General features: G+C 40.4%; 1 protein-coding gene across 3 annotated transcripts in view; it reads left to right on the top strand.

Annotated features, from left to right (window-relative positions):
• Positions 1-19,584, top strand: part of CMC1 (C-X9-C motif containing 1) — a 92,819-nt gene extending 73,235 nt beyond the window's left edge. The window contains exons 2-3 of one of the 3 annotated variants that reach the window (XM_066350743.1): positions 14,269-14,359; positions 19,320-19,584. In XM_066350743.1, coding sequence (XP_066206840.1) covers positions 14,269-14,359; positions 19,320-19,440 — 212 coding nt within the window. In that variant the 3' untranslated portion in view covers positions 19,441-19,584. The remainder of the gene's footprint in view (positions 1-14,268; positions 14,360-19,319) is intronic. The other 2 variants (XM_066350742.1, XM_066350739.1) reach the window with 2 other exon arrangements.
• Positions 19,585-21,764: the final 2,180 nt, after the last annotated feature.

The following is a 21,764-nucleotide window of genomic DNA, read 5'->3' as shown; positions in this document are numbered from 1 at the left end:
GCCCTGGGGTAAGTCTAGTCTGTGGGCATGTAAATTTCTGCTAGGTGTGGAGGTTTTCTTCTGTGCTCATTGTGGAAAGGGGTTAAGTGGGATTTGATAGTAGTTACAAGTATTTTTTCCAGAATTCAAAAGGCCTGGTTCCAGGCCAGTGTGTGAGCTTGGAAATGCGACATAACCTCCTTAAAGCTCAGTTTCCTCATATGGCAAGTGCAGGTAATAATGATGCTTATCTGATAGTGTTTTCCTAGAATTCACATGAGCTAATAAACATAAAATACTCAGTATAGTTCTTGGTATAAATAGTGTGTTTTATTTATTTTATTTTATTTTATTTTATTTTATTTTTTTTTTGCATTTTTCTGAAGCTGGAAACCGGGAGAGACAGTCACACAGACTCCCGCATGCGCCCGACCGGGATTCACCCGGCACGCCCACCAGGGGCGACGCTCTGCCCACCAGGGGGCAATGCTCTGCCCATCCTGGGCGTCGCCATGTTGCGACCAGAGCCACTCCAGCGCCTGGGGCAGAGGCCACAGAGCCATCCCCAGTGCCCGGGCCATCTTTGCTCCAATGGAGCCTTGGCTGCGGGAGGGGAAGAGAGAGACAGAGAGGAAGGCGCGGCGGAGGGGTGGAGAAGCAAATGGGCGCTTCTCCTGTGTGCCCTGGCCGGGAATCGAACCCGGGTCCTCCGCACACTAGGCCGACGCTCTACCGCTGAGCCAACCAGCCAGGGCAATAGTGTGTTTTAGTTGCCATTATTGCTTTGTTCATCTTGCTATTATAACACCTTTAAATACCTTGCTAAAATTTTATGAAGTTACATGGCAAAATGGTAAAACCAAACAAACAAAAAGGCCACCTAGAAATAAGACAGTTTCTTCTAGTGGAGAGATGAGTTGAGAACCATTTAGAGTTAGACCCTACTGAACAATAAATGTATCGTTGCCATTTGTTTTTCCATAAGGAGAAATCATCTCTGTTCTGAATGCTGCCTGCTAAGTCCTCCTAGTCAGAATCACATTTTATTCCCATTAGATTTAACATCCTAATAATGGAGATAATGAATCTAGGTATCTCCCTCAACTTCTTAATTTATGTTAAAGCTTTGAATTTTGATTTTGGATAAATTCTGACTACAACCCTGACTAACCTCAATAAATTATGATGATAAAGAACAGTGTCAAAAATTTAGATCTCTTGTGTGTGTGTGTGTGTGTGTGTGTGTGTGAGAGAGAGAGAGAGAGAGAGACAGAGAGAGAGAGACAGAGAGACAGATAGGGACAGACAGGGAGAGAGATGAGAAGCATCAATTCCTTGTTGCGACTCCTTAGTTGTTCATTGATTGCTTTCTCATGTGTGCCTTGACCAGGGGGCTACAGCAGACCGAGTGACCCCATGCTCAAGCCAGAGACCTTGGGCTCAAGCTGGTGAGCCTTGCTCAAACCAAATGAGCCTGCGCTCAAGCCAGTGACCTCGGGGTTTCAAATCTGGGTCCTCCGCGTCCCAGTCCAATGCTCTATCCACTTTGCCACCGCCTGGTCAGGCCAAAAATTGAGATCTGTGTCAAAGAAATTAGATACCAGTATATGCCAAGGGAGAGATTACTTAACAGCACCATACTTATACATATAAGGGTACGTTAAATCACCTTAAGCCTAGTAGAAAGTTGGTAGAAAATAAGAATTATAAATTTGACACTCATTCATTGAATTTATTTTTTAATTTTTTTGGCAAGAGAGAGAAAGAGACAAGAAGGGGGAGAGAGAGAGAGAGAGAGAGAGAGAGAGAGAGGAAGGGAGAGAGATGAGAAACATCAACTCCTATTTGTGGCACTTTAGTTGTTCATTGATAGCTTCTTATGCGTGCCTTGACCAGGGGGCTCCAGCTGAGCCAGTGATCCCTTACTCAAGAGTCTTTGGGCTCAAGCCAGCATAATTGGGCTTCAAGCTAGTGACCTTTGTGCTCAAACCAGCAAGTGTTGGGCTCAAGCCAGCAATCATGGGGTTATATTGATGACCCCACTCTCAAGTTAGAGACCCCATGCTCAAGGTAGTGAGGCTGCACTTAAGCCAGATGAGCCTGTGCTCAAGCTGGCAACCTTGAGGTTTCAAACCTGGGTCCTCAGTGTCCCAGGTCTGTGCTTTAGTCACTATGCCACCACAGGTCAGAAATTTATTTAGCTATTTGTTGAATACCACTAAGCCGGTTAAGTTTATTAAATGATTATTTATAGTTTTTACTTTCTTAAATATTTTGTTTCAATTAGGTATTTTTATAAGCTTAAAAAGGATCAATGGATAAAAAATACACTCTAAGGAAAGATGAGTAAGATTACAGAGCCTAAAATGATCATAAATTTTCAATCATGAATCACTAGCCTGTTTGCATCTCATCTGAGTATAGAGAACTAAAACTATCTAGAGCTGAGCTATCCAGTGTGGTAGCCACTAGACGCAAGTTAACTTAATTAAAATTGATGAATATGAAAAATTCAGTTCCTTGGTTGAATTAGACAATTTCAAGTGCTCAATAGTCACATGGTGACCCTATTGGAAAGTAAGAGAATGTTTCCACCATTGCAGAAAGTTTTATAGGACAATAGAAATATAACGAGCTATAGTTATAACTTTAATTTATAGCAGGAACATTTAAAAAATGTGAAATTCATTTTAAAAGGTAAAATTAATTTCAATATTATATTTCATATAACCTAGTCTATCCAAAATACTATTTTTTTCTACTTGCAATCAGTATAAAAATTAGTAATGAGATATTTTACATAACTTTTGTCATCCTAAGCTTTCAAAATTTAGTATATATTTTACACTTACACCACACCACAGTTCAGACTGGCACATTTTAAGTGCTCAGTGACAACACAGACTAGTGGCTACTATATTGTGCAATGCAAGTTTTAAAGGGTTACAAACTCAAGTTGGTCAAATGAAGACACAACTGTTTGGTATTATGGGTTTCCTTCTTGTGTCTGCCACTATATTATAAACACCTGAAATTTGGAACCATATTTTGTATTTAATAAAAGCTTGACTAAAGAAATAATAGTCCTAGAGAGTTGAAAATAAAAGCCAGGTTTAATGCGTCATTGATAAGGGGCAAGGATTTTTGTTTGTTCTAATCCTGTCCCTGTCCATCAGAGATATTTTTGGACAGCCATATGACTTAAAATCTTAACATAAAAACTAATAGGTGATTTTCACTTCTCATTTTAGTACAAGGCTCGGCAGCATTTGACAGCAGTAATGACAATTTCTTCTTTAACCCAAACTGTTTCAGAAAGGATAGTCATCTGATGGGTGCTTGCTATTTATTTATTTATTGGTGTATTTTAACATTATACAAATTGGTATATTTTAACATTATATCAAATTCACAGAAGAGCAAATGGAGAGTAACTCTAAAATTTTTAATAAGAATGAAACACACCGATCTCAAATTTATATTCTGTTTTCTTGTTTTGAAAGTTTTGTTCTTGAAAGAGTCAGTGTCTTTTGAATGCAGCTAACTATTCATCGTGAATCCAAAACATATCTGTCCTGTAAATACTTCCTTCAGATTTCAGATACGTCTCTTGTAGGGTCTAGTTTGTCATCTTGGTTTTTCTTGTACTTGCATCCTTAAAATGCAATCTTTTTGAAAACATCGATGGCTGCTAATTTTGTGGAAGAGGATGGCCATATTTTTTTGCTCCATAATCTTAAAACATTTTTATTTTTAGACTTATGCACGCTATAAATACAATTGTCTTTCAATCGTCTTTGTTTATACACTTGTTTTTGGTGTTTGGACCAAGTACATTTCAGCACACAAATATCATAGAAGATGAAAGAATACTGGTAGATTCTTTGGCACAATGGGCTAGTTCAGGATTTTGTTGCATGATACTGCATGAAAAGACTCTTCTGTTGAATGACTGATGGGAAGAGACTGTCATATTGTATCTTGGTCCTTCAAAATATATTACCAGTTTCTGATTTTGAGAAACTTTATTGTCATCTGAAGATTTATAGTCTATAATTGTGCTTATGCAGGGGGTCCTTGGGTTATAACAGTCTCAACATATGACATTTTGAGTTTATGACGCTCACTCCCATAAGAAATATAAAATATTGAGACATGAGTGTTTCGGCTTATGCCGTTAGCATCGTATTTACAGACTACATGGGTGAAGTAGTTTGGTTGCATGCAGCAGAAGAATACGCAGCATTCTTTTTCTGTGGCTTAGTTGTGTTTTTATGTTTAAGATTATGATTTTACAACTGTGTTAGGATAGGTCAGTGACTTAGGCTAGGGTGTGTTTCGACTTACACCAAAATTTGTGTTATGTCACTGTTGTAGGAACGGAATTGTGTTGTAACCTGAGGACCCCCTGTACAGTCATTTCACCATCATTATTACTTTAGAGCAAGGGTCCCCAAACTTTTTACACAGGGGCCAGTTCACTGTCCCTCAGACCGTTGGAGGGCCGGACTATAAAAAAAACTATGAACAAATCCCTATGCACACTGCACATATCTTATTTTAAAGTACAAAAATAAAACGGGAACAAATACAATATTTAAAATAAAGAACAAGTAAATTTAAATCAACAAACTGACCAGTATTTCAATGGGAACTGTGCTCCTCTCACTGACCACCAATGAAAGAGGTGCCCCTTCCGGAAGTGCGGCAGGGGCCGGATAAATGGCCTCAGGGGGCCGCATGTGGCCCGCAGGCCGTAGTTTGGGGACCCCTGGCTTAGAGTACTGCTGCCGATTTCTTTGTGCTCATCTTGTAATTCCTCTACCAATTGTGAAACATGTTTCTGTCGGCGTTCTTTTTCCACTATGCGCAGTGTATGAGTTTACTATTGCAACTGTGACAAATTATAAAAGTTTAGCAGCTTAAAACAACACAAATTCCTTACATTACAGTTCTGTGGTTCAGAAGTGTGACATAGATCTTACTTGGCTAAAACCTAGATGTCGGCCAAACTATCTTTTCTGCAGGCTCTACAGGAAAGTCTCTTCTTTGCCTGCTTTAGCTTTCAGAGGCCTGCCTTAACTACACAGTTAAAACAAAATATCATGAATGGCATGGCTGACACAACAGAACTACAGTTGAGGACTCTGGAAGTTCTAGATTAGGGTGCTAGAATGGTTGGGTTCCGGCGTGAGACCTCTTTCGGGTTGCAGACTGCTGGCTTCTTGTATTGGCATGTGACGGAGAGCAGGTACAGGAAGCAAGCTGTCTTCCTGACACTTATGAGGGCCCTAATCTCATTCATGAGTGCCTTACCCTTGTGATTTCATCTAATCCTAATTACCTCCCGAAGGCCCTGCCTCCTAATACCACCACATGGTGGGAAAGGGGGAGGCAGTAGGGTTTTCCGGGGACACAGACATTCAGTCTGTAATGAGCCCCCACCCCAGTCTGTTGGCTCGTGTTCCCCTCTTCCCATCTTTAAAGCCAGAGAGGTAATATCTCTCTGACCTGCTTCTAACGTTACATCTTTCTTTTTTCTTCTACCTTCCTCTTCCACTTTTAAGTGACGACTTTGGGTCTAGCCACATAATCCAGGATAATCTCCCTATGTTAAAATCAAGCTGATTAGCAACCTTAATTCCCCTTTTGCCATGTAATCTAACATATTCATAGGTTTCAGAGATTAAGATTTGAAGGTCTAAGGCAGGGGTCCCCAAACTACGGCCCGCGGGCCGCATGCGACCCCCTGAGGCCATTTATCCGGCCCCCGCCGCACTTCTGGAAGGGGCACCTCTTTCATTGGTGGTCAGTGAGAGGAGCATAGTTCCCATTGAAATACTGGTCAGTTTGTTGATTTAAATTTCCTTGTTCTCTATTTTAAATATTGTATTTGTTCCCGTTTTGGTTTTTTTTTACTTTAAAATAAGATATGTGCAGTGTGCATAGGGATTTGTTCATAGTTTTTTTTATAGTCCGGCCCTCCAATGGTCTGAGGGACAGTGAACTGGCCCCTGTGTAAAAAGTTTGGGGACCCCTGGTCTAAGGACCCCTACCAGGACAACTTTGGCAAATGGATGTTACTCATATACCTTCATTTGGCAAACAGTCCTGTGTCCACGTTACAGTGGATACATATTCTGGATCTATAGTAACCTCTGTCAGAACAGGAGAGGCTGCTAAGCATGTTATAGCTCATTGTCTGTATGCATTGTTCTATTATTGGATTTCCTAAACTGGTTAAAGTGACAGTGCTCCTTCATATGGAGCAAAATCATTTACTGTATTTTGTCAAACCTTTCGAATTATGTGTATTTCTTACAGTCTTTAAAGTCAAGGTATTATTAAAGTGTACCCAGCCAAAAAAAAAAAAAAGACTTACAGGTCTTCGGGGGCTGTTATTCTAGTTAGAAAGTGGGAAAAGAAATCTTAAATCTCAACTGTATTCAAGGAAAGCAAAAAACAAACAAAAAGACTACTTTTATATATTAATGAACCGTGATGTAATACGTTAGGCAGCGCTTAAGAAAACCGATATAATACTGATTTATTTCTCTGTTGCATCATTTTTCTTGGTGATTCCCTCATTTTGCTTTCTTATTTTAATCATTTTTACTATAATTGGGAATAATTGATGAGTCATCATGAAGCAGTTCCTAGGATTTTACAGTAAAATGGTACAAGATGTAGGAAAAATAAGATCGTTAAGAGTCTGTATTTTATCTTAGCTTTATCCAAAGATCCAGTGAACCTGTATGATAATTGCCAGATAAAAAGATTTATTTATTTTTACCAGTTGGCTCAGCAGTAGAGCATCAGCCCAGTGTGTGTATGTCCCAGGTTCGATTCCTGGTCAGGGCACACAGGAGAACTGCCCATCTGCTTCTCCACCCCTTGCCCTACCCCTCTTGCTTCTCTCTCTCTCTCTCTCTCTCTCTCTCTCTCTCTCTCTCTCTCTCTCTCCCTCTCCCTCTCCCTCTCTCTCTTCCTTTCCTGCAGCCATGGCTTAAATGGAGCAAGTTGGCCCCAGGAGCTAAGGATAGCTCCATGGCCTCCGTCTCAGGCCCTAAGAAGCGCGCAGGGTTGCTGAGCAATGGAGCAATGGAGCAATGCCCCACATGGCCAGAGCATTGCCCCCTAGAGGGCTTGCCAGGTGGATCTCGGTCTGGGCCCATGTGAGAGTCTGTCTCTGCCTCTCCTCCTCTCACTGAATTAATAATAATAATAATAATAATAATAATAATGAGTTATTACAAAATAGATCAGTTTTCTTTCTTTTCCGGAAGGCCTCTAAGAAAAATAAAAGTCATGAAACATCATCCTTACAATAGATAGAAATATGAAAGAAACGCAAAAAACAAAATTGGATCCAGTGGACCTGATGATACAGTGAGGGTCATTCACTTGGTTTCCTAGACTTCTGTGATGCCACACGGTGCTCCCTCGTTCCAGTCTCCTGCGTCTCGGCGATGTGCTTATACTAGTATTCCTTAGTGGTTGCCCAGGGCCCTTTGCTTATTATTATTATTAACTTACTATTTTTATAAGTTACTACAGTTAAAACAGGGTCCTCAGACTTGCTTCCGACCAAATGGCTAACTACCCTGTGGACAACTGTACTTGCACGTGTCACAGGCCCCTGCTCATCTTTACCCATCTCCGCTCACTGGCTGCCACCAAAACAAGACTACACCATATGCCTTCCTTTTCTGGTGTTTTTTAAATGGTCAAACTCTACCATCACGTACCCAGCAAGAAATTTGGGGGTTATTCTTGGTTCTTTTTATCTATTACCTTTGTCACCTCCTCAGTATAGATCAGGGGTCCCCAAACTTTTTACACAGGGGGCCAGTTCACTGTCCCTCAGACCGTTGGAGGGCCGAACTATAAAAAAACTATGAACAAATCCCTATGCACACTACACATATCTTATTTTAAAGTAAAAAAACAAAATGGGAACGAATACAATATTTAAAATAGAGAACAAGTAAATTTAAATCAACAAACTGACCAGTATTTCAATGGGAACTATGCTCCTCTCACTGACCACCAATGAAAGAGGTGCCCCTTCCGGGTGTGCAGCGGGGGCCGGATAAACGGCCTCAGGGGGCCGCATGCGGCCCGCAGGCCATAGTTTGGGGACCCCTGGTATAGATCATAGCTAAAAAGTACCTCTGGAAATCCCCTCTTGAATAGATTTGGAGTTGTAATTCCTTGCTTCCCTGTGCCCTCCCTGCCTGTCCCCTATCAGAGCAGATATCAGACTCAATGGTTTGTACTTTTTAACTGTCTGTCTTCCTCAGGGACTCTTGTTAGCACCCACAGGGCAGGAGCCCCCTTTGTCTTGTTCAGCATGGAAGCCCTACACCCTACTACAATACTGTTCACATAGAGGAAGTATACTACTTTGAAAATGGTCGTTGAATGAATGAGATATATTATGAACCTATGGATAAGTACTAAAAGAATATATGAAAAAAATTAGAATTTAATTTATTGATTCAGTGAATACCTCTGAAGCTTGAGTTAACTCATTGGACAGCGCCTGGTGCATAGTAAATACAAGTGTCAGCTATAATTATTGTTGTTATTGTAAAGCAAGAATATTTTATTCTTTATCATTCTACTTTGGTAATTTAAGAAAAAAAGTGAAACAATTCCAATTGGATCTCTTAAATATTAAGGTGACAGCATGATTTTTGAAGGTGTGAATTTAATGAAGAAGCCACTGTTTCAACTTAATATGTTTTGTAAAAGATGCTACCATTTCAGCCTGTTACGCATTTGAATGATTAATTTTATAGATCCCTTGAAAACTGTCTATAGAATTTTTTTGTTGTTAGAAGGTTTGCCGGCACATACTCACTAATGCAGCTTTTTCAACTAAACTGAGCTTATGCTAATTAGCTTTTCATCCAATCTGGAATTATTGATAATATTTGGCTTTGCCTGGAGTTGAAGCAGATTGAAATCTTTCCAAAAGTCCAACTACTGTGATCATTGACTCAAAGCTTCTGAAGAGATCTTCAGTTTCATTACTAAATTGTATAAATGAGTGTACATAGAGTGAAAACTGTTTACAAAATCTTTCGCATGAACTTCGTGAAATGTTGCTCATGCTGTCAGTTATACAGAATAATGTGCTTTGTGGCCTTGTGGCGTGGTTGTCTTTGGCTGAGCCGTCATTAGAAGGAAGCAGAAAAACTGCTGTCCTCATTTCTCTGCCTCGGTTCCGGCCTTCCTCATGGCATTTGAAACTGGTGAGCTCAGAGTGAGGCTGACCTCCTGTTGTCTTCAGGCCCTTTTTACTTCACAGCTTCCAGAAGGGGTGATGATTACCGAGAGCCCGCAGCACTTGGGCACGGTCGACAGGGACCTGACATTAGATTGTTCGCTATAGAAATCTTCACTGAAAAGATGCTTTTCTTGAGAAAAATTAGTTTCAGACTTCAAGTTGTATTACAAATTTAAAACTGCAGACACCTTTGTCTGAAGAAAAATCTTCCAAAAGTCAGTACTTGGGTAGGCTTTGCCCCAAATTGTATCATTTTTGGTTCTATATTTTTTAAACCTCTTAGCATTCAATAACTGATCAAAAGGTCTTTTATATATTGTCTAAAGTATATCTCTGTTTTTATTCTAATTGAGTTCTATAAAAGCAAACGGTTTTATGCTTATGATACATTCTAGCTGGAGAGCTGGTGATATATTATGAACTTGGAGTGATTTAAAGTCTGCCTCACTACATTGTCATTAATAAGCAAGACCTAAAATGTTTTTCATTTAGATTAAATTGAAGTTGTAGATCTAAAGGTTAAACCATTAATATGATGTAGTCACAAAAATATTATACATAGCTTATGTATAAGCTATGTATAATAAATTTAAATTTTAAAATTTTATTGGTACCCAAATATATCTTTTCTTTTTATAATACAGCTGGAAAAATAGGTACTTTATAAATTCTGATGAAGGAATTAAAAGTACTAGAAAGAAACGAGTGCTGTGTCTAAGGGGTTTTGTAAACATAAGCTTAGGGTTTTAAAAAAGTTATCTGAGAGTGGAGATATAAACGGTGGTTCTAGTCAGATACATGAAACATTGGGGTTATTTCTCTCAATTGAGGATGTCTTTAAAGTGTCATCTGTCATCGAGTGCTCTAGTTGTGACCGGATGACTGACTGCATTTGCACAGTGTTTCTTAAATCCGAATTAATGAAAAGTATAAAAGATAAGTGCCCAGTATTTCTGTTTCCATGCATAGTTGCTCCATAAGTTCTTGTCCTTGGCTTAATTAAGAAACTATTCTTGGGGTTAATTGAAATGTTAAAATATAATGAAAGTTCCTTAAAGTAAATGAGTTAAAAGCAATTTCAAGCCATTTATTTTTCTTTCTTTTTTGTTTTTATTTTATTTTAGTGAGAGGAAAGGTGGCAGAGAGACAGGCTCCCACATGTTCCCTGACTGGGATCGCCTGGCAAGCCCCCTAGGGGGTGATGCTCTGCTCATCTAGGACCATTGCTTTGTTGCTCAGCAACCTAGCCATTTTTTTAGCGCCTGAGGTGGAGGCCAGGGAGCCATCCTCAGCGCCCGAGGCCTACTTGTTTGCATCAGTGGAGCCATGGCTGTGGGAGGAGAAGAGAGAGAAAAAGAGAGAAGGGAAGGGGGAGTGGTGGAGGAGCAGATGGGTGCTTCTCCTGTGTGCCCTGGCCGGGAATCAAACCTGGGACATCCACACACCGGGTTGACCCATCTACCACTGAGCCAACCAACCAGGGCCAAGCCATTTATTTTTCTTACTGCTTTTATGCAGAGGTGTGCCAAAAGGTATTTTCTTTTTTTAAGACTTTTATTTATTGATCGGCTTTAGAGAGAGTAAAAGAGAGAAACATTGATTTGTTGTTCCACTTATTTATGTATTCATTTGTTGACTCTTGCATGTGCCCTGACTGGGGATTGAACTCGCAACCTTGGTATGTGGGACCACACTCAGATCAACTGAGCTACCTAGCCCAGGGCAGGGTTGGGGGGATTTCTTATATAAACTGGAAGTGATATAGGCTACTTGTACTAATTACAATGTTATTGTTTTGCCTATTATCTTAGACTAAAGTTAGGAGAAGACTTTATGTCTTTCTGTTTTTCATAGATGTATCTTGACCCACATTTTATTATAGCTAAAAAAATATTTTTATCAATAGTTTATTACATGGTATTAAGTGGTGGGTTTTTTTTTCAGAGAAAGAGGGTTTACAAAAGAAAGATACTCTCTCATGTTCTTGATACTTTAAAGAAAAAGTTACTATCATTAAGTATTTTGTTTTAAGTTTGGAATAACTTTCTCATTATTTATTGACATTTATTTGTATTACCTTAGGATACACTTGAGTGAAATTTTATATTTATAGTGTTTAATGGCAATAAAATTAAATTATATAGGGGTGTTCAGAGTTTAACATTTAACATAATATCAAAAGAAGCAATTTAAATTGGATTTGTTTCAGAATACCATTATGAAAATCAGTTGGCATTATTAGCAACATCAATATTATATGAATATATGCTAATGTGGTATGAAAGAAAGATCCTCATTAAAATCTTGTTGCTAAACAAGTGACAAAAACCCTACAAACAGCTTGAGGCTTTAGGCCAGTCAGAGTTATTCCTGAAGAGATTTGGACAAGTGTGAAAGTTTATGGAGTGTGCCTTTACTGTGATCAGAAACCACACGTGCTGTCTTGCACCAAGTCCCTACTAAGGGCGTTTCTATTTATATTAAGGCAGGAGTCGGGAACCCTTTCGGCCGAGAGAGCCATGAACACCACATATTTTAAAATGTAATTCCGTGAGAGCCATACGACCCGTGTACATTAAGCATTATCCAATAAAAATTTGGTGTTGTCCCGGAGGACAGCTGTGATTGGCTCCAGCCACCTGCAACCATGAACATGAGTAGTAGGAAATGAATGGATTGTAATACATAAGAATGTTTTATATTTTTAACATAATTTTTTTTATTAAAGATTTGTCTGCGAGCCAGATGCAGCCATCAAAAGAGCCACATCTGGCTCGTGAGCCATAGGTTCCCGACCCCCTGTATTAGGGGGTGGAATCTTAAAGTAATGCAATGCCTAAGCATTCTATTGTGAATTTATCACTGTAAAAGTATTGGGTGTGTTCCATTTAGAAAGTGGACTTTTGATAATTAGCCATTATATTTGTGTTTTCCAGAAAGAGACTGGGGTTTGGTCAACTAGAATTTTTCATTAGGCACATTCTTTCTTCTAGACATTAACTGAGCGAGTCAGTCTGGTCTAGATCTGTGAGGTTACAGGAGGGTAAGGTGGTACAGGGCCCCTCGTTCATCACCACTAGGATCATGGCATTTCCCTTAAAGAAGCCCTTAGCCAATCTTAGTCAATGCTGGACTAACTGGATGTCCATATTCCCTTTGAGTACTGCTCATGTCTTAATTTTTATTTGGCATCATAATTCTTGCTTTAAAAAGGTTGATTTTAATATGCTGTAAATATTAAGTTTACCAGGTAGGAATGCTCATGATATTCCAGAGTGAAAGTTTTTGATAGCCATGATCTGGACTGATAATGAGCTGATTATAAGTCTGCTTTGCCTTTTTGAGCTGTAGGAAGTCCTTAGTCAAAGGGCACAAGTTATTCCTCTGACCAGAAATTGAACCTGTGACATCCACATGCTGGGCCAATGCTCTACCACTGGGCTAACCAGCCAGGGTAGGGTCAGCATAGTTTAAAAAGTAAACTACCATAAAGTAAATTTGACAGAAAGCCACTTGAATTTTCTGGGGCATCTAAGACTTGACTCGTGAATGGAGTGGGAGCCCTGCCAGCAGAAGTTAGGGCACCGTGGCGAGGTTAAAGAAAGAGGCTGCCTGGATTCCATCAGGCGAAGACATGCAGAGACTGGACACCGGATGCCAATGTCCGGAAACCGCTCCTTTATATTCCCTTTACTCATGTTCTAGAATGTACTTTTTCTCTATTAGAAATCTTACTTATTCTCTGCATGCCATCTGTCTCCACTCTATCTCAGAGGTCTTCTCTCCCTCCTTTCAAATCTCATTCTTTTTTAATGTTTGCTTTCCAACTTGTTATTAATAGATTTTATTGGAGTACAGGTTCAGGTGTGCAATTCAGTAAAACGTCATCTGTGCACTGCATTCTGTGCCCGTCGCCGTGGCAAAGTCTCTTGTGTCCCCATTTTCCCTTCTCTGCCCACCTCCAGTTACCCCACCCCCTTTCCCTCTGGCTCTCACCACACTGTTGTCTGTGTCTGTGTTTTATATATACAGGGGTCCTTGGGTTACAACGGTCTTGACATAGGATGTTTTGAGTGTACGACGCTCACTCCTATAAAATCTTTAAAAAATTGAGACGTGTTTCGGCTTATGCCGTTAGTATACTTATGGACTACGTGGGCAAAGTAGTTTGGTTGCACGCAGTGGGAGAATACTCAGGGTTCTTTTTCTGTCACTTAGTTGTGCTTTTATGTATTAGATTATCATTTCAAAACTGTATTAGGATAGGTAAGTGACTTAGGCTAGGATGTGTTTCGACTTACACCAAAATTCAGGTTACGTCACTGTCGTAGGAACGGAACTATGTCGTAACCTGAGGACCATCATATATATATCATGTATATATATGATGAGTGTCATTTTACTTTGTGGAAAAAAGAATGAGTCTGACCAGGCGGTGGCGCAGTGGATAGAGCGTCGGACTGGGATGCGGAGGACCCAGGCTCGAGACCCCGAGGTCACCAGCTTGAGCACAGGCTCATCTGGTTTGAGCAAAGCTCACCAGCTTGAGCCCAAGGTCACTGGCTCAAGCAAGGGGTTACTTGGTCTGCTGTAGCCCCATGGTCAAGGCACATATGAGAAAGCAATCAATGAACAACTAAGGTGTAGCAATGGGCAATGAAAAACTGATTGATGCTTCCCATCTCTCTGTTCCTGTCTGTCTATTTCTGTCTATCCCTCACTCTGACTCTCTCTCTCTCTCTGTAAAAAAACAAAAAGAGAGAATGACATTTGATTTAAAAAAACCATATATATTAAATCTCATCCTTTATTTCCACAAAGTAAATGACCGTCATTTCATTCTGCATTTTATTTGTGTACATGTCTTTGGTGTAGCATGTGCTTTGTGCCAAGCACAGTTTAGGTGATAGATGTTAAATTATATTTTAGAGCTGTCAGAAATTGTGTTGGTGTAATTACAAATCATTTTTTTCTTTCCACATTTTTTATTTCAGATTTTACCAAATGTTGCAAGGAGTCTGGAATTCTTATGGTAGTCAAATGCCAGAAAGAAAATTCTGCATTAAAAGACTGCCTGACCTCTTAGTAAGTAGTTACTTAACTGCTCTTGCTTCTGTGTGTGTGTGTGTGAGAGTGTGTGTGTGTGTGTGAGTGTGTGTGAGTGTGTGTGTGAGAGTGTGTGTGTGTGTGTAGTATATGTAGTAGGTAGGAGTGTACTACCTAGTTTACTCAATGTGAGATATTCTGTACCCCCCCCCCGCCAAATCCACCATATTTGTGGCTGAGTCTAAAATTTTAATTTATTAAAGACTATTCTAAAAGAAGCAACATATTTATGAAGGGTTTCTTAAGTTATGTGGATTGGCAGTGTATTCGATTAAATATAGAAGGTTAGTAAACACAAACGTGATTTCACCAATTTTTTTTCACGACCATGTTGATCTACAGACTATATCATAGATGAGTTTATAGTTATATCTTCTAATGAAAAGATACTGAATTAGACTATCTCTAAGACCTTTACTAGCCTTGAGATTTCTTTATTTGATTAATATAATTTAACTCCTAGGAAAGTTGCAATAAATCAAATGAAGGACACAAAGGTAAATTTAGATTTTTGAAGTTAAATTAACTTTTTAAATATTAGGCCCTGGCCTAATGGTAAAGTGGTAAAGTGGTAAAGTGTTGGCCCAGTGTGTGGAAATCCTAGCTTTGATCCCTGGTCAGGGCACAGAGGAGAGGCACCCATCTGCTTCTCCACCCTTCCCCCTCTCCTTTCTCTCTACCTCTCTCTTCCCCTCCTGCAGCCAAGGCTCCATTGGAGCAAAGTTGGCCTGGGCGCTGAGGATGGCTCTATGGCCTCTGCCTCAGGTGCTAAAATGCCTCCAGTTGCAACAGAGCAACACCCCAGATGGGCAGAGCATTGCCCCCAGGGGCCATGCCAGGTGGATCCTGGTCAGGCGCATGTGGGAGTCTGTCTCTCTGCTTCCCTGCTTCTCACTTCAGAAAAATACAAAAGAAAGTTTAAAAAATTTTTTAAAAAATATTAAATATCAAGTTCACTGATAGTTTGTTACAGTTCGTTGTACAGTACCTTAAAGTAAACATATGCAAAGTTCTTTGAATGCAGGTGCTTTCTGTAGAATCATAGATGTTTTATTACCCACGTTATTGACAAGACGATATTGCAGAATACAGTCTTCTTCCTTGGTAGTTGTAACTGAGATCTTAATTTTGGCAAGCCCTTATTTCCTTCTGTACTCTGTCATTATGGTTTGATACTTAGGGAATTAGAAAAAACTAGTGATTATCTAATTCTTTGGTTTTCATCAGAAGAACTCATTATTCTTAGTTTGCCATATTACCCCTCCCTCCAGACTGGGCAGAACTAGAGCAGAGTAGCCGGGAGCCGGGACTGTGGAGAGGGCAGCCAGAGCCCGGCTTACCTTCTGGGTGAGCCAGAGTGCAGCCGCCTTCCGGCCTTGGGCGTGTCCTCACTGGGAGACGGGCTTGTTCCTCCCGGAGTGATGGTAGGGGTGCTGTATGGAGACACCTCACCACAGTGCTGGCTTATAATGGGAACTCAATAAATGTTAGCTTTTTAAATCGTATTTGTTATTTGTTGGATTTTGTTGTCTGAACATTTGAATATCTTGCATCTTTCACCCCTAGAAATAATGGGTTCTAGCCAGTAGTGGGGTTCAAATATACTGCTCACAAAAATTAGCGGATATTTCAAAATGAATATGAAGCGATAAAAAAAGCATTTGATTTTTTTTATTAAACAAGAATATCAGAAAAGCAAACGACAAGTCAAAGAAAGTTGTTTGATTATGCAAATGAGATGCAAAACCAACTTTTATTTCATTGGTGAAAAGGCACTATACAAAAGGCTGAAAGTACTGGAGTATCTGCATGTTCCCTGATCTTGAAAGCACATTTTGAAATATCCCCTAATTTTTGTGAGCTGTGTGATTTAACAACTGGTTCTCTGCCCTAATGCTGTTTTTTTGTTTGTTTGTTTTTGTGGCAGAGACAGAGAGAGTCAGAGAGAGGGACAGATAGAGACAGACAGACAGGAAGGGAGAGAGATGAGAAACATCAATTCTTTGTTGTGGTTCTTTAGTTGTTCATTGATTGCTTTCTCATATGTGCCTTGACCGTGGGGCTACAGCAGACTAGGTGACCCCTTGCTCGAGCCAGTGACTTGGGCTCAAGCTGGTGAGCTTTGCTCAAACCAGATGAGCCCGCGCTCAAGCTGGCGAGCTTGGGGTCTCGAACCTGGATCCTTCACATCCCAGTCCGACGCTCTATCCACTGTGCCACCGCTTGGTCAGACATGACCCATTTTGAATACAAAAAAACAGTATACCAAAAGGTAGTTTATTAATTCATGCATTTAACATTTAAATAAGAACAGTATAAGAGGTACACAAAACTAGATTATGTTATGAGTTTTAAAATATTAATGAAAAAATAAATAATATGCCTGACCTGTGGTGGCGCAGTGGATAAAGCGTCGACCTGGAATGCTGAGGTCGCCGGTTCAAAACCCTGGGCTTGCCTGGTCAAGGCACATATGGGAGTTGATGCTTCCAGCTCCTCCCCACCTTCTCTCTCTGTCTCTCTCTCCTCTCTCTCTCCCTCTCTGTCTCTCTCCCTTTCTCTCTCCTCTCTAAAATGAATAAATAAAATTTTTTAAAAAATTAAAAAAAAATTAAATAATACATGACAAAAAACAATAAAACTTATTTAAGATATTTCCATATTGCTTCTTTCTTGATTGACGTCCTCACTTGTAATTTTTTTCACCTATGGACAGAATGAAAACACACGGTAGCTTAGAATACACTATTGTGTTAGAAAAGAGTGAGGAATGAAAATTTGTGATTTCCATATTGGGCGGCTGCCCATGAGCCCACCTTAGAGAGAACCCTAATTACAAGTGCCTTTTTAACAACCGGTTCGCTGAAGTCAGTCAACAAAAAATTAGGTATCGGTTCTGCTGAACTGGTGCAAACCGGCTGAGTCCCAGCACTGGTTTCAGTCCATTCTGTGGGAGGGGCCTGGCAGGGTCGGAGGCGGTTACTTGTGTTCCTTTAGACTAGAGGACAGGTGAGCTGTGAAGGAAACCAAGGGGGTTGCAACATTTGCTGAAAGTAGATGGAGACTTAGGGAGGAAGACTGTAAGTCTTAGAGCTAAGACATAGAATTTTTTCATCTTTGAATAAGTGCTCTGCTTTGTTTACTGTTGACATTCCATAAAATGAATGTAACACTCTATCTTTTCATAGTGATACCTGGAAGCATTGTGCTCTCGAGTTTCGACCTGTCTCGGCTCCATTCATTCAATAAACCACAGCCCGACTTCTGTCCTCACTCCATTGAGACTGCTCTTCCTGAAGGTTCGAGTGGGTTCATGGTAGCCCAGTTGAATCTTTTCAGTCTTTTCTTTTACTTCTCTGGAAATCTCTTAAAATTCCCTTCTATCTGGCTTTCCGTATTGCTCTTTCCTGTTCCCAAATGTCTCTATCTACTTCACCTTTTCTTTCCTTAACCTAGTCTGTAAATTTGATTTCCTTCTTCCCTCCCCATTCTCCGATCAGAGAAAGCTTGCTCCATGGATTCAGTTACTTCCTGTAGGTCATGCCATTTCTCTGCTGCTTTCTTCAGGTCCCAGACTGAACTCAGGTCCCTTTAGTTCTGCATTCCGGGTCGGTGAATTACACAGCTATCTAGTACCTTCCTTGTCTCCTAACTCTGATTGGTCGTTTCCTGCTGATTTCATTTCTCCCCCAGGTCCCTGCTTCTCCTCCTAATAGCTTCTTGTCTGGGTTATTGTAATAGTTTACTGGCTATCCTGCCTCTAACTTTTTTTGGTTTTTTTTTTTGTATTTTTCTGAAGCTGGAAACAGGGAGAGACAGTCAGACAGACTCCCGCATGCGCCCGACCGGGATCCACCCGGCACGCCCACGAGGGGGGCGGCGCTCTGCCCACCAGGGGGCGATGCTCTGTCCCTCTGGGGCGTCGCTCTGTTGCGACCAGAGCCACTCTAGCGCCTGGGGCAGAGGCCAAGGAGCCATCCCCAGCGCCCGGGCCATCTTTGCTCCAATGGAGCCTCGGCTGCGGGAGGGGAAGAGAGAGACAGAGAGGAAGGAAAGGGGGAGGGGTGGAGAAGCAGATGGGCGCTTCTCCTGTGTGCCCTGGCCGGGAATCGAACCCGGGACCTCTGCACGCCAGGCCGATGCTCTACCACTGAGCCAACCGGCCAGGGCCTCCTGCCTCTAACTTTGCAGCTCCCTTTTAACCTATCGGCCACATGCTGTCAGATCAAAAGCTGATCTTATAGTTGCTCTCCTAATAGAATCCCATCGTCTTCAGGATAATTTTAATTTCTTACTGTGGCATAGATGGACCATCATGATAGGTTCTTGCCCTTTCTAAGCTACATCTCAGGCCCTTTCTCTAATGTGCGTAATCTGCCCGCAGTTCCACGTAACCTGCAGGTCTTCATGCATCACAGTTTTTCCTCATATCTGTGCCTTCTATTGGGATTTCCGGTGGTCTTTCAAAATGCAACTCATGCATTTCCCCTGGATGTCTCCATTTTCCCCACTTCTTTCCCATGCTTCCATGGTGCACTGGGCCATACCTCTATCATCGCACTTGTATACTTAATAATTCATTCTTTACTTGTTGTCTGTGCCACGCCATGGGTTCCTTGAGGATAGGCACTGTGCTTTTCATTGTTTTATCCTGGTACAGTGCCATGCAAAAAAACCCATTTGGTCTTTTTTTCCCTTTTTTAAACTCATTTTGATAGACTAATGTTCACTATGAATTTATGATCATTACTAAAAATCTTTAAAATTATCTTTTAATTTCAATTGCAAATGAAATTGACATTCAATATTGTTTTAGTTTCAGTTGTTAAAATCTACTTCTAAAAATAGTGCCTGATGAACTGTGTACCTGAATGGTATTAGTTATATTAAATACGTACAAAGTGATTCACATTAACAGATTTTCATTTCTTTCTTGTAGCTATAATGATCCTGCCTTTTATGAAGAATGTAAAATGGAGTATCTGAAGGAAAGGGAAGAATTCAGAAAAACTGGAATTCCTACTAAGAAAAGGCTGCAGAAGCTTCCAACCAGCATGTAGGCAAATATTCAAATGATACTCAGTAACTGTATTCATGGAAATCACAATGATCTAAAATAATGGACTCGAGGAAGTGTGTTTGCTTTAACCTAAATTATGGAAATATTAATTTTATCTGAAATAAAGATTTTTTTTTTTAAATTTTAAAAGTTAAGTTTATTAAATGGAATAGGAGTAAATAGCAAAATGAGGTATGGTTTGCCTGGCGAATATGAATTTTTCAAAAATTTTTTCACAACTGTAGTTCTGTAATAGTGATACTGATTTTTAGGTTCCACGTAGATCTTACTTCTATCAGTGTAGACCTTCTAGCACCTGAGGCGGAGGCCATGGAGCCATCCTCAGCGCCTGGGCCAACTTTGCTCCAATGGAGCCTTGGCTGCAGGAGGGGAAGAGAGAGAGAGAAAGGAGAGAGGGAAGGGTAGAGAAGCAGATGGGTGCTTCTCCTGTGTGTCCTGGCTGGGAATCGAACCCAGGACATCCACACGCTGGGCCGATGCTCTACCACTGAGCTAACTGGCCAGGGCCCTTTAATCTTTTTTTAAAAAGTCTTCTTGATAAACATAAATGACCATTTTGTAACACAGTAATGGTTTCAGGAGCTAATGTAAACATTTCCTGTCCAATGCAATAATATGGTTCTAGAGAGAGCTTTTATCAATAAAAAGTTGCTCCCTCCCCCATGAACTATTAACTCTTTTACTTTAGCCATGGCAACCAGTTTCCAGGTAAGTAAAATTTTAATGTGTTTACAGTTTTTAAAATCACAAATATAAATTACTACCTACAAGGACAAGATTTAATTTTGTCCCCAATCCCATGAAATAGACCTAATAGACTTTTTTTTAAAGGACTTAAAGCAAATAGCAGAGAAGACCTAAAGAACCAATGGTATGTTCAAGTTCTACACTTACCTCTTGAGTGAGACAAAGAACTATTCTCTTATTTTAAACCTAAAGACACCCCATTTTCCCAGGCCACAGATCAGAAGGGATATTACTAGAGCAGACAAGAGCAAAGACAATATAGAAACCTGGAAGTCACGTAGCATTGAGGTAAGAAGCCTATATTCCTGTTGGCCTTTTGGTATTGGTACATTTCCTACAGGACAGGCCCTTAATTTTTTTTAATTACTCAAATAAATAAAGGCAAAACATTTAAAAAGCTAGTGAAATATATAATCTATGGCTGTTTTATAATTTTGATTAGAATCAGAGGGGCCAACTTCAATGTTATGTGGAAAATCTGTTTATATAGATTCTCCTTTCCCTATATAAGTGCTAGATCAGCGGTTCTCAACCTGTGGGTCGCGACCCCGGCGGGGAAAAATTCTGATGGCTTTAGGCGACCCGTGTTTTGGGCCTTCGACCCCCGCCGGGGTCGCGACCCACAGGTTGAGAACCGCTGTGCTAGATATATAGTATAAATAATCCTTTGTCAAAAACTATTTATTAGCTTTTAGAATAGCCATGTCTATGCACACTCAAGTCTACTTCTCCAGTGGGTCCATCTGCCTCAGTCAGTCTTGCTTGCTCGCTCATTTGTGCCTCTGCTGGTATTTTAAGTGACCGTAGATTTACTACCCTGTAAGAGCTACCTTCTCCAAGTATCCTTTCTGGATTAAGACCGTTACTTTCTGTTCACGTGATTCAGTTCTTTAAGTCTACATTTCCCCCATTTTGGTTTCCTGATGTTTCCCATAGGCATGTCCCTGCTGTGCTTATGAATTCGGTTCCATTTTGGCAGAACCTCAAGTTTCTTTTTAGAGCAGATGCAAATTGTTTTAGGGTATCAAAAAGAAGGAATAACTGGCTTTTGGTTGTTAGCTATGTTTTCTTCATTGTTATGGATATGCAGAATTGGAATACTGTTATAAAATCTGAACATTAATTTTCAAGGGAAGCCCTTTGGAGCAAGTTTTTACAAGCTACATTGGGCCATTCTCTCATTTCTCTTTGAATTGTACCTAGAACAGAGATGAGCATAAGGTTTACATTTAAAATTTTATGTCTGGGTATAAACAATTTTTTGGGTTGGTTTTTTTTTACAGAGACAGTCAGAGAGAAGGATAGGTAGGGACAGACAGACGGGAACGGAGAGAGATGAGAAGCATCAATTCTTTGTTGCAACACCTTAGTTGTTCATTGATTGCTTTCTCATATGTGCCTTGACCGTGTGGCTACAGCAGACTGAGTAACCCCTTGCTCGAGCCAGCGACCTTGGGTCCAAGCTGGTGAGCTTTTTGCTTAAACCAGATGAGCCCGCTCTCAAGCTGGCGACCTTGGGGTCTCGAACCTGGGTCCTCTGCGTCCCAGTTCGACACT

This window comes from Saccopteryx leptura, chromosome 10 (genome assembly GCF_036850995.1).
Source record: "Saccopteryx leptura isolate mSacLep1 chromosome 10, mSacLep1_pri_phased_curated, whole genome shotgun sequence".
Classification (NCBI taxonomy): domain Eukaryota; kingdom Metazoa; phylum Chordata; class Mammalia; order Chiroptera; family Emballonuridae; genus Saccopteryx; species Saccopteryx leptura.
This window is presented reverse-complemented; position numbering and strand designations above follow the sequence as displayed.